The sequence below is a fragment of the Eubalaena glacialis genome, chromosome 3, assembly GCF_028564815.1.
Source record: "Eubalaena glacialis isolate mEubGla1 chromosome 3, mEubGla1.1.hap2.+ XY, whole genome shotgun sequence".
Taxonomy (NCBI): Eukaryota; Metazoa; Chordata; class Mammalia; order Artiodactyla; family Balaenidae; genus Eubalaena; species Eubalaena glacialis.
In genome coordinates this window covers 84,564,948-84,578,441 of record NC_083718.1, presented here as the reverse complement: position 1 = coordinate 84,578,441, position 13,494 = coordinate 84,564,948, and the positions used below count along the sequence as shown (strand labels likewise).

Sequence of the window (13,494 nt, the reverse complement as noted above, 5' to 3'; positions counted from 1 at the left end):
ACAATCATGGCATCTCACGACAGCTAAAAAAATGTTAACGTTATATTGTTAGAGGCATCACACTAGACTCTGATTTTGATTAGTTGTCTTATGGAACTATTCTTACCCTAGTTTGCTGAAACTTTGCTATGAAAAATGGACTCAGACATCTCAGGCATACAAAGTGCTGGTTGGAAAGGCACTGATTTAACTGGGCAGGACTATGCTCAGGAATTATAAAAGTGGAATATACCCTGAAGTGCCTTCTTTTAATCCTTGGAGTTGTTGTCCTTCAGCTAGGAACAGCTACAGGGCAGATCAATTTGAGAAGTTAGACTCCAAGCCTGAGTGGAGAGTGCTTTCCCATTTTGCAGGTTCTATGGAAAGAGCTCTGCCTTGCGCTAGATGCTTAAGGGCATGTGGGCTCTTTGTGAATGAAGCAGGGAACAAACATTTCTGAAGAAGAACAAACATTCTGTCTCAAATTCAGAACTAAAAAAGGAATTTGTTTATTGAGGGCAAGGGGATGCAAGCAATATAAAAATCAAAAGCTTATCTGGCTTTAATTGACTCTTCTTTCTCTGCTTCTCAAGGTGGAGCTGGATTTTATTTGTACATTTTCTAAGGGTCCCAATCTGCTCAGGAAATCCTTATACAGGGGTAGCTGTGGGGCAGATTCCTTAAGTGACCCTTTATGAGAATTCTTATCAGGGTGGGAGTAATTGCTCAATGCTGCCTACTTCTTTCCCCTCTGCTTCATGTGTACTACAAAATAGTCATTGCATGCGATGGTGAGCCCAGCGATTAGTGAAAAGAAGCTCTGGAAGCCCACTTTGCCATCTCGGCACTGGTCCAGGTCCTTCATTATTTTGTCCACAGCCAGAGGGTCTTTTTGATTCTGAAAAAAAAAGGACAGAGGCAAGAAATACGAGTCAATGGTTGCAATGACGAGCTTCTTTGATTTGTACTGCTGACAGCTATATATATAATCTCCTAATTATTTGAATTCTTGCTTTAGGTCATAGTGATCTTTGGAGGTCATCTAAATGTATTTTTCTGCTTTGAGGGAGCATTTCAGTAAATTCATATTTATTTCAAGCTAGGAAAGAGGTTTCCATGGCATTCTTTTATATAACTCAGGGACTAGAAACAGCCTATTTCTAGAAAGAGGAGATTCAGTGCCAGAGAAGGGAGACTCACAACTCTGAACTCTCAGTCCACTTAGAAACCAGCATGGCCTTCTGACATGCTTTACTTACAGTCCAACTGTTACAACAATTTTCAAAATCACAAAATTCTGTCTGAGAACCACCCCAAATTCCCCCATTTTGTAGTTTAAACTTATATTCTCTTGACAAACTTTCATTCCTGATAGCATGGTCAAGTCCTTAAAGAAGGAAACTCCTATGAAAGACCTCATGCGATTATTTAGGGAGTAAATTTCAGATCATTGTCCTATGGATTTTAAAGAGGTGTTAATGATGCCCTGGGGTGTGTTAGGTTTAAAGAGTTCAGGCAGATGGTCCTCATTTCTTGGCACAGCTGAGGCCAGTCTAGGGTGGCTTCATATCATATTAGCCAGGTGACCTTGAGTAAGTCACACAGCTTGGTGGGCCTTCGTGTAACAACTAAGAATTGAGGTTGGACTAGAGTGTTTCTAAGATTGCTTCTGTTCTTAATAAGTTGGTCAATCTATGCCATCCTATACTCTTTGCTAGATGTACTCTTTGTTTTACACTGGATGTACTTCAAAAGCAGTATGTGTGATGGAGTTACAAAACTCCCCATGATTCTCAATGCCTAGCATGAATACATGGAACTAAGATGAGCAGGTAAGATCCCCTTTGTTTTTTCTTTTAATCTGTTTTCAAGGTGATTGGCTTGATCACTCCTTTTCGTAGTGATGATGCTTAGAAGTGGGAAAGTGTGGTTTCTCCTGTAGGGTCCATCCCATCAACCAGAGGGAAATATGGCCCTTTACAGGTGTTAAAGGACTCAGGTAAAATATTTATGAATTTCATTGATTGTATAGATGAGTGAGGGAACTGATACTCAGTGTCTCAAGTGTGCTGGATGTTTATAAACTGCACTCAGAAATCCCTTAAGGTAAAGCAGCAGCATTTCCTACACGCCCTAAGCAATCAACTATAACCTGTCTATGCAGCTACCTCTGCTTTTGGTGGGTTTCAGTTAATTCTGGCCTTAACCCCAGCTTCCTGGCTGTGGTCAGAAGGAGTGAAATTTGGATGACGTAAGGGGTCAACTTTAGAAACAAAACGATCTGTGAATGCAGCGAGTGTGGGTGTGCTTGGAATTATGACCCCATGCTTAGAATAAATTATACTGCCATGTTCAGTACTCGGTACTGAACACTTTATGTTTATCAAGCCACAAAGCCTTTAGGGAGGAAGGATCTTCGTCTCATGTGATATCATCCTGGCTTCTAACTTATGCAACAACACAATTAATGAGTGTTTAGAAGTAGACCGAGAACACCTTTGTTTGTGTGATGGGCAGGTTTACAATGAGCACATTTTGTCCTTGAATTTTATGCTTGCCTGGAAGGATCACAGAAAGTGAAAGTGGTCTTGGAGATAATCATGTGCAGCCTCTCATTTTCCAGAGGCAGGAACTGAGGCACAGAAAGCTGAAGCAACCTTCCCAGTTAGGGTCCTGGTCTGGGGCTCTATCACAGAACTGTACAAAAGCAGAACAACAGTATCCTCTAACTCATTCTGGGATAGCATTGTGGTAACTGCAGCTCTGAGATACTAGTTAAGCTATTTATATCTGTTTATTTGACTGGTATTGATAACATGTAAATCATCACGTACTACAAAACCCTATGTTTAATGAGTCAGGAATCAGGGGCTTGATTAATGCTGTTTACCAGGCAGATGACAAGAGGCAGAACCCTGTCTTTTACCATCTCCTCCCTTCACCCTTTAGAGGCTAATGCACACCAAACACAGTACTGATCCATTCAAATGACTCTGGCTGTGGCAGGGAGAGAAGGGCCTGCATTTCAATATAATATTTTGTTAGGCAATGTTTCACCTTCAGTGAAACGCAACAACCATCTCTTGAGGGCCTATGATGTAAAAGGGCAACTGTGCCTTGTTGCCTAATGTCCTGAGTGGTGTATCTGAGCTCATGGCAGATCCTTTTCTGGTCTTCACGGACCTCTCGATCTGTCAAAGGTGAGGCATAAACTCAAACTGCGCTCCTGTGCTCTCATTGCATTTTCAATGTGAAAAGCAGTTATTTCTGGAGTGCCGCTTGGCTCTCATTCAGCAGATGCCTGACACCATTGCTTTAGAGCAGTGTTGGAAAAAAATTTTAAAGCCTTTATCTAAAGGGATTTAATTTAAGAAGGGAGATTCAAGTTGCTCAAAGTGTATGTGACCAGGATGTGGTACCTCCAGTGCCAGGTTTATGGACCTGAGGGGCAACAAGGCAACCTGGTTGATTACTCTGGTGAAAGGCCTTCTTTCCTGCAACTCTGTCTCAATGGACACAGATGACTCCAGATGGAATCCTTCTAACACCTCGCATTATGGTGATTTGTGTGTAGTCTCATTTCACTTCCAAACTGTAAGCTCCTTGAGGGCAGGGGCTGTGTCTTCTTTACCTTCTGTTTCCTCCCCTAGTATCTTACAAACAGTAGGCATTCAATAATGTTTAATAAGTAAATGAATGAAAACACCTTTCTAGTAGTGACTTCCACAGGGAAGGGCTGGAAAGAGGAAGGGAAAGGAACTAGGGCCTAGAAGCATTGATTTTTACATCTGGTTCTGGTTCTTTCTGAGCCTTTCAACACTTACTTCCAAAAATCCAGGGAACTCCTTTTCCATGAGTACTCTCAGGTCCTCCTTTGTTAAGTAGCCTTTATCCCCAGCAAATTTGTGAAATGTGAACATCATGGTTTCCATGGCGTGTTCCATTTGAGAGGGCATTTTGGTGAGGTCTGTTGGAACCTATTAAAGGATGTAAAGAAACAATTTACATTAACTTTTAAGCGACATGAATTACCAGTCTTTTGAGAATGATTGGAAGAGGGTGTAAAATTCAATGAATATAAGGACCAGTTCACTCAGGTTTTATGCCTCCTGCTGATGGAAATAGGCAGTTCAGGTATTGGTGCTCTGAATAAGGGATTTATCTAGTTGCCTGCTAATTTTGCATAAATCACCTAATGAAGAATAAAAATACTAATTATTTGGAAAAGCAAGATCAGTGCCCCTCCTTTTAACTGACAAAGCACCTACTGAAAGAACAGACGTCTCTCTGTTTCTCTTAGCGCTGGTAAATGGGACTCTTCGATATGGATATGGATGAATACCAACAACCCACACAATCAAGCCTGGTTAATATAAAAACTTCAACCCTCCAAGCTTAACTAGGTAACCTTGTTCAGTCATTCTAGGGTTTAGAAATCTGCTTAAAAATGAATTTTGTCTCCTGAGCATGTATTGGCCTCACCGCGTGGCTTGCGGGATCTTAGTTCCCTGACCGGAACTGAACACAGGCCACTGCAGTGAAAGTGCCGAGTCCTAACCACTGGACCGCCAGGGAATTCCATGTATTCTTTACTAAAGTTCTGAACTTGTTATTGATTGTAACAAAGACATTTGCATCTTTGGTAGTAACATGCAGTTGCCCTACCCAAATAAAAGCTACCCAAAGCCCATTATCTACTTCCTTGAGAAGGAACAAGTAATAGTATATCCTAATTCCTTTGGGGATCTGATATATTTTTGGCAGCACTAGACAAAAGAGCTACTCTCACAGTCTGGGGTGCAGTGGGAAAGAAAGGAAGAGCTTTTCATTGTGAATAGTTTAAAACAAAGGAAAGGGACTTCCCTGGTGGTGCAGTGGTTAAGAATCCGCCTACCAATGCAGGGGACGCGGGTTCGAACCCTGGTCTGGGAAGATCCCACATGCCGCGGAGCAACTAAGCCCATGTGCCACAACTACTGAGCCTGCATCCCACAACTACTGAAGCCCACACACCTAGAGCCCGTGCTCTGCAACAAGAGAAGCGACCGCAATGGGAAGCCCGTGCACTGCAACGAAGAGTAGCCCCGCTCACTGCAACTAGAGAAAGCCCGCCTGCAGCAACGAAGACCCAACACAGCCAATAAATAAATAAATAAATTTAATTAAAAAAAAAAAAAAAGAAAAAGAAAAAAGAAAGGAAAGGATGTGTCAGATCATTATATTCAGGTATAATAATCTGGGGGCATATGTCTCATCAAGACCCAATACCTGGTACTTAATAGGAGCCCAGTGAATTTTGCTTAACTGGAAGGCATGCTTTAGCCAGAATGGAGTAGCTTTGGCTAACACCACCTAAAATCACTACTGGATAGGAAACAGGTGAATTTGAATTGAGACTGTAATATACCACTCAAAAAAAAAAAAACACAAAAAACCGTCAAGAATAAGTTTAGAGCAGAGATTGAAGGAGAGGCTGGCAACTTCCCCTGAAGAGTCTCAATAGGAACTGGAGACATGCTTTCAGTCTGGTTCCTTCCGCTGACATATGCGTGCTCAACACAGATCCGTAAATGCTGTCTGTTACAGAGAAGGTGGAGTTGGTGAACATGAGGATTGAAAAATTACACTTTAAGAGTCGGAAGTTCTACCCCTTAATCCCCAGAAAAGTACAGGAATCAGCATGCCAAAGAATGCTATACTCTAGAGAATGCTATAAACCAGAATCTGGCATGATTCATCTGGAAAGCAATTCTCTTGGAGAGAGCAGCCAATTCAAGGTCCACTGTGGGATGAATTCCAGGGGAACCACACCCTTTCCCCTCTCTCCTGACACAGCCAGGATCTGGCTTCAGATGGCAGTGGGCTTAGAGGGAGTCAGCCTTGCCTGGATTGGCTCTGGAAGTCCAGCAACATAAGAGAACTGAACTGAATGAGTCACCTGTGGGAGAAGGCTGTGGCATCCCACCCCAGTTCTGAAATATCTCAGGAAAGGAGTCAGCCACCACAGAGGTTTAAAAATACCCATGCCCAAGCTCAAGTGGCAGAGCACTTCACAACAAATGCTCAAAGATCCCAGAAACTGGAACTGGCTGTGGGACACCTAGTTCACATTCTTCACAGGGCAGAGTAGAAGGAAAATGCACTGCAAAGCCAGAGAAGTAAGAAAGGGAATACAGCAGGGTAAGGACCCCTAAAATAGGAAACAGGCTAATTTAGGAACCTCTAAGAAATACAACTTGTAAGCTGAGGAAGTCCTGGCCACCCCTGAATACCTTCTTCAAGAGAGTGAGGCCAATCTTCCTCTAGTGAGCACTCAGGTCACTCCACACCCAGCCCTGGATTGTCTATGCTCATTATGAAGTGCCAGAGCTTTCCTGCCCCACTGGATCTCCCTCTGCTGTTTACTCAGCACATGGGCTGTGGACACAGCAGTCAGCACAGACTCCCTGTTTGTTCTGCAATAAGAATGTGGATCAGGGGCTACTCAGGAGATCTAAGGTTGTGAAAGTGAAAACAGCTTTGAAAACCAGAGAAGACCATCCTCTCATCAGTAACCAAGGCCCCTGAGGGCACTGACCTGGGCTACGAGCAAGTTATTCCGTTTTGAAGGTGAAGCCAGTACACTGGTTTTAAAGTAAGATGAAGGAAAAGGGGAAGATGTGATTAATACTGTTCTTTCGGCTAGTGGATGAATCCTACAGCTCTTCCAGAGTGCAGCGGTTGACCTACTGAGTCAGCCTGCCCGGCCCTCCCATCTTAGGCGGGGCTTGCCCGGCCTGGGCTGACGGAAGCACTGACCATTGGTTGCTAAAGCAGCAAGCAGTTCAGGGACTTGAATTCGCCGTTTCCACACACCTCCGCCCCAGAAGAGTCCCACCCAGGGACTCTATAGCTTCTGGCTCGCAAACACTTCCAATGGATAGCCTTGGGCCTGGGGTTGAGGGGCTGCAGCGTCCTCTGTTCCCCAGACAGCCTACTCTGGCACCTGAAACACTCCATCCATTTAATCATTTGCCCGTCTCTCTATCTTAGATTTAAGTTCCTCTAGGTTAAGAACTGTGAATTATTCAGTTCTATCCACGAACAACTAAATAGTGGTTTAGTGTTTGCTAATGAGCGAATGAATCAATCAAACAATTCCCTTGGCTGGAGCTGAGGTGCAGGTGTGATTACCGGGTCTGGGCTGAAACCCTTGAGGCTGGGAGCTCTGCGGGAGGAGGTGAGGGCTGGGAAGGGCCCGGAAAGGGGCGGCCTATGAATGAACCACAGAGTACATTCCATAGCAGAGTACATTCCATAGCGGAGGAGAAAACGGTGTGCCCTGCTAAACAGGTCTGGTCACCCAACACGACTTGACTTTTCTTTCTCTTCTTACTCTTACTGTTTTCTTGAGTTTTGGTTTATCCCACTTTACTGCTCTCTCACTGTGAGCTCCACAGGCTCTAACTACTTCATCATTCACTCACCTTTTATTGAATCATTTTATTCTTATGTCTGTGTATCTCCTACACAGGTCTGAAGAGTGGAAGCTCACGTGTCTTTCTTTGTGTAGTTTTCGCTTCCGAAAAGAATTCTGAGCTTTACAAATTTAGTTACAGTGGTGGGAATTCAATTTTCCATTTTTTCTGTTCCTTCACCAAGCACCTACTTTGCATGACCCTGTCATGGTGTTAGGCACACGTGGGTGCGCTCTCCACCGCCTCTGCCCCATGATGCTTGCCTTTGGGGAGTTCACCAGCTAATGTCATACTATTTTAAAATATGTCCTGAATTCTAGTTAACTGTGTTTGTTTCTTTCCACACTAAACTGTGGGCTGCAGTAGCAGGGTCCCAGAAGCTAGCGCCCTGTCCTCAGAGCCTGCTCAATGAATCAGTAAGAAGGAAATTGACAATAATGTAAATTTTGATCCTTCTGGGAGTAGCAGGGAAGTAGGAGGCCTCCTTAGAAAAGTGTCTGCTCCTAAGCAATACCAAATGTTTGCTCTGGACCCATGCCCAGATCCAGGCCATAATTTCAAAAAGGAGACTTCCAAAGAGCAAGAAGTCTGATCTACTTTGCTCTTTCGTGTCTTGTCCATACCCTACTTTTCTTACAGCCCACCCAGAAAATAATTGGCAGAATGTCAGTAAAAACAAACCTCTGTTATCTAAAATGTGTTTTAGGTTTCCTTCCTTTTGTTTTGAGGAATTTAAAAAGAAAAAAATTTGGGGGGTGGGGGGTGGGGGGGTGGGATGGGGAATTGAACCCAGAAGGCTTCTTGATTTGATCCCTAAAGGGATTTCAGAAGAAGTGAGTGGAGGCAATGAATCTGATCCAGGCTGTCTCTCCCACCTCTCACCAAACATAAAACTTTCCCACTAAAAAAAGTGAGCAGCAAAAGAAAAGCTCCAGATGCAATCCAATAGGAGAACTCTGAAGCCTTCTATACCCTAAAAGAGTACATCCAGTTTTCCTTGAAGAGTTGTCAGGCATCACCAGAATTGGCAAACAATAGCCACTGTGACAACTGCTGTTAAACCCACTGAAGGGCTAGGAAGTGCTGAAAATTGTTAAAAATAAGCAAATTCATTCTTTTTGCTTTTGATGTGAGATTCCTAAATTGTTGAGTCCCGGGAAAATGAGAAGCTTAAGAAAGATCCTAATAAAAAGATCAGTCTAGCTTTCCCAGCACTCTGAGTGCTAATCTGCACGTTATAACTCTGAAAGGATTCCATTGTTTCCCTCAACTTTAAAAGACTGGACTGGATCAAGGCCATACCAAGTGGGTAGTGCTCTAAAAAATTCACATTTTTGGAGCTGTCCATGGAAAGCAAGGAGGCACTCAGTCTCAGCTCCACCCAGCGCAAGGCCTGACCTCACTGGAGTGGCTGCTGGAGAGGCTGGACAGGGGCCAGACATGGGAGGAAAAGGGGCCATCTGATGTTGTATGCAGGAAAAGCCAGGGAAGACCATCACCTAGAAATCAGGGTGCTATGCTCAGTAGACCCTCAGGAAAATTTGAAGAACCAAAATAAGAATCTCCAAATGGTGTATCAAGGACCACAGTGAAGAAAGTAGCTTCTGGCTGTCAAGGAAGGAATACATCATTTGGAAGAGATGATTAAATAGAAACTGGAGAGGAATCTGTGGGGGCAGGGCTGATGAAGAAATTCCAAATGAGTTATATGAACTCATTCCTGCCCTAATGCCTATCATTACCTTTTGCAATTTGCTGCAACACGTTGGAGGCAAAGATCATTGACAGGGTGTTGAGCCTGGCCTCACCTGAGGTGCAGGATATAAAAATCCACTGCTGCAGGTTGAAACTCAGGCTGCAGGGGAAAAAGCATCTGCAGCAACTGCAAACCTCTTAACGGGAAGAGCTACCTCCCAAATAAAGCTGGGGCAGCCTGCCAGCAGGCATACAGGCCGATAACCCAGCAGCAGTTCTGCCATGGCCCTACCAGTCTAACTGCTGTCTTCACCCACAGTTCAGTCAAGAAACCTCTCCTTCAGATTGCGGGCCAAGTCCTGGTGTGACTCACTTCCTCTTGGAAAATGCCCTCTAAGATGGCACAGTTCCCCTTTTCCTTCAGGGAGTGTTTTGTCTGAACCATCTGCAGAGAGAATCTGGAACCATCTGGGCCACACCCACACGGTCTCACAACTGAGTCACAGGCCTCCACTAGGAGAATCCGGGAGCCCTTTGTGCTAACCACGCCCTGCAGAAAGCTCCCAGCGAAGGGGGTGGGCTTAATGTATTCCAGAGTCTGGCCCAGGGCTCGGCTGCGCCTGGCACGAGGCTAGCTGCTCTGCTTTCCCCACCACCCCGGCCCAACAAGGCAGATTCCGGGTTTCAGTTAGGTGGAGACCGGTCGAGGCGAGAGAGTGTGGTATCCAGGCCTGGGGGAAGCGCCTGTCCTCTGGCCAGGCTCAAATTGTGACCAGGTACCAGTGCTCATTGCACTGGGCCAGATTAGTCTGGGTTAGAAGATCCTTCATTAAGCCTGCTCTTCCTCTATCTCTGTATAGTTCCACTTGTTTAAGATAGCAAGAAGGGATCCCTTTCAGTACACAAATCACTTCACACAGGTTTCACATAGGCTTCCCTCCCCCTCTTACCCCCACCCCCCAGCAAAACTGCGTTATAAAGAAAACTAATAGACCTTCCTCCCTCGGTCGGCAGTAAGAACCTTCCCGTCTAGCAGACAAAACAACAGGAAGCCCAACCTGAAGCATCGGGGAGAGGGGCTGAGGGGTGTCCTTTGGGTAGGGAAACCGCCAGCGCTTCCCGAGCCTGCACGGGCCGTCCAGCTAGGAGGTGGCTACGAACATCTGGACAGAGGTCAGCCTGCAGCCGGAGCACACAAAGAAATACGCCGGCCAGGACAGGGGGCCAGAAGCGGGGCTTCGGGTAACTGGGGCGACTAGTCGAAAAGTAGGAAAGTGGGTGTAAAGAAAGATAAACCGAAAGGTAGGAGAGAGCAGACCCCGGGGCACCAACACGGAGGTACAGTAGTGAAGGACAAGGGCTCCCTCCCCCCGCCCGCGAGGATCTGGGGGGTCGCGCCGGGGCGGGACAGGGGCGCTGCTCGCCAAGCCAGGGTGTGGCCCAGATACCTCCCCATCTCCAGCCGATCCTCGACCAGGCCCCCTGGCGCCCGGGACACCCGGCGAAGCCAGCCGGGCGAGCCAGAGCCGCCGATGCGGGGGTTTCCACGGGCGCGTGGTCTGGGGCTGGGGACCGCCCGGGACCGGCGGGCGGAACTCACCGTGGCAGGAGGCGCGGCGGGGACGCTCGGCTGGCGGGGGCGCTCGGCTGGCGGGGGCGCTCGGCTGGCGGGGACGCGCGGCCAGTGAGCAGAGCGCCGCGGGCTGGGCGCCTTAGTAAGTGGGGGCGGGGAGCGGGGGAGGCAGGAGGAGCCTGGGCCGGTGTCAGGGCCTCCGCTCACCCCACCCCTTCTCCTCCCTTCTCTTCCTGCCCCCGCACCCAACACTCAACCCCGGGCGCAGCGCACACACACCCTTCTTTCGCTGTGCGGAGGAGCCTCGCTCCAGGGCTCCCCACCGCCCCCAGTGAGAGCAATACTGTAAACTTCTCTTCCTACTCAAATACTCTCGAATATTTTAGGGCATTCCCCACCCTCGGCCGTGCCCTTCCTCTCGGGTTTGGTTTTAGAGAGCTAGTGAGTGTGCAAATCCAAGAATACAGCCATTCTGCGGGTGGGGCGCGCTGGCCCAGAACCAGATTGTAAGCGCTCGTCCGTAACCGAAAGGTCTAGGAATTATTTTCTAGATGATACCGCAGGGAGGGGCCCGTGGAGTCCTAACGACCGCGAGGGCGTCAGACTTGGTTGGTTTCAGATTAGGCCCTAGGAGGTCAGTTGGGAGGGTCATCCAAGGCCTGGGCCCCCTGTCCACGGGCAACTCTCGGAGAAGCCGAGTTCCCTGCCACGCGCCTGCTCGCAGAGTGGAGGTGGGTGGCTGCCGTTTGGTGGCTAGTCAGCTCGAGGGCATTACAAACCCATTGTTGAACTGGAGATTTACCCCTTTTAGTGTGAATGGCTTCCGTCGTAGTCGATATTGTTAAAACCTGTTTCAGGATCTCCTTTTTTTGTCCTGAAATTGGCCTGTTTGGTCCTCAAACTCTTTAGAAGAAATTTAGAGAAAACCTAAGTGTTTCCTAGCTGACGCTATTCCCCCCCCACCATTTTTTTTTTTAATATTTATTTATTTGGTTGCGCCAGGTATTAGTTGCAGCAGGAGGGCTCCTTAGTTGTGGCATGCAAACTGTTAGTTGCGGCGTGCATGTGGGATCTAGTTCCCTGATCAGGAATCCAAGCCAGCCCCCTGTACTGGGAGCACGGAGACTTATCCACTGCACCACCAGGGAAGTCCCCCCCCAACACCTTTTATTTTAATTGTGGTTTAGGATTAAATGCAAACTACTAGCAGCTGTTGGTGGAAAAGGGCCCAGTCCCAAGTCCTGGGTTTTCCTTTGTTCCCAGGGGAGGTCCTGGGAGGAGTGAGTGATCCCAAAGGAATGAGCAGACTTGGGGAATCCTCCAAGTGCCTCCAAGTGACTAATCTTGGCTCTTGCCAGAAAAACTCCACTTGGATTTCAGCTCTCACTCTGCTGGGTTCCTGCAACACTGGTGCTGAATGTTCAGGGGGGCACTCCTGCAAAAAACATAGGCTTCCTAAGTTCTTCCTAGGCCCTAGGTTACAGTCAAGAATGGAGAAAATTCTAGATCCCTTTAGTTCCAGGAAATATGCAACTGGGTTTAGAATGAGAATACCTGAGTTCCGTATACTATAGACTCCTTATTTGATTTCTTCATTTGATTCACAAACATTTAGGAATGCTTAATGTATGTGCTAGGGCCTGGGGATTCAGAAATCAAAGAATCAGTCCTGTCTCTCAAAGAGCTTCAAATCTTGTTGGAAGATAGATTAGCAAATGGCTAAAATCCAGTGAGCTCAGTGAATGATAGAGGACACGAAGGGACACTGTGAGAACATTGAGGAGGGTCCTCCAAGTCCCCATGGAATGGTCGCAGAACAATTCCTGGAGGAGGAACATTTGATAGACGTTCTAAAAATAACAATAACGTTTACCATGACTTTAAAATCTGATTGTAAAAAAGGTTACATTCTTATTGTAGAAGGTTTGGAAAATATACCAATGTATAAAAAGGAAAATAAGATTATTTGTAAACTCATGAACCAAAGAGAAATACTTTTATATATTTCCTTTGATGGAAGAAGTTTTTACATTATGAGGTATGGGGAAGCCATTTTGGCTTATACATGATTTCACTTAAACTTTATGCTAACTAGAACAGCCTATTTTGTGGCCAAACATGCATTGTACATCTGCTTTAATCATTAAAGAAAAGAGTGCATTTAAAAAATCAAAATGGAGTAAGTGTGGCTCAGGCATCCTAAATGGAGTCCATTGTGGGTGACCATTGTGAATGTGATTTCAGATAGTTCCTACATCGTTAAGAACTTGAATTTTCTGAACTGTATCAGACTCAAGAACACCACCAGCCCCTCTCAAAACAGTATCTGCTAGGGACTTCCCTGGTGGTCCAGTGGTTAAGACTCCTCGCTTCCACTGCAGGCAGCGCCGGTTCCATCCCTGGTCCGGGAACTAAGATCCGGCATGCCGTGCAGCGTGGCTAAAAAACAAACAAACAAACAAAACAAACAAAAAACCCAGTATCTGCTAGCAGCTGCCAGCTGCAACCTCATGGTCTTAAGGTCTTCCTTTGTAACTGTGCAACCATTTGGGACGCCAACCAACCCTTACTTAATAAGCACCCTTACTTCTTGCCAGATCTAATTTTAATTCTCGACAAACAACTTATGTAATTTTGCAGTTTTTGCGTTTATAAGCCTCCTCATTTGTAGTCCAGTGGAACACAATTCAAGTGCTTCTTGAATCTGTGTCTCCCTTGGTATCATCCTCAGTTTGGCTCAAATACAACTATTTTTTATTCCTTTTATAGATTTTTTTGATTATTTCTGTC

The 13,494-nt window shown here is 46.1% G+C and overlaps 1 protein-coding gene across 1 annotated transcript; it reads right to left on the bottom strand.

Moving 5' to 3' along the window:
* Window positions 1–464: 464 nt before the first annotated feature.
* S100A10 (S100 calcium binding protein A10) lies at window positions 465–10,865 on the bottom strand. The gene is made up of 3 exons (XM_061183465.1): window positions 10,732–10,865; window positions 3,804–3,956; window positions 465–877 (listed from the first exon to the last, which is right to left on the bottom strand). The coding sequence occupies exons 2-3, from the start codon at window positions 3,933–3,935 to the stop codon at window positions 716–718; spliced, it is 294 nt and encodes a 97-aa protein (XP_061039448.1). The 5' UTR covers window positions 3,936–3,956; window positions 10,732–10,865; the 3' UTR covers window positions 465–715.
* Window positions 10,866–13,494: the final 2,629 nt, after the last annotated feature.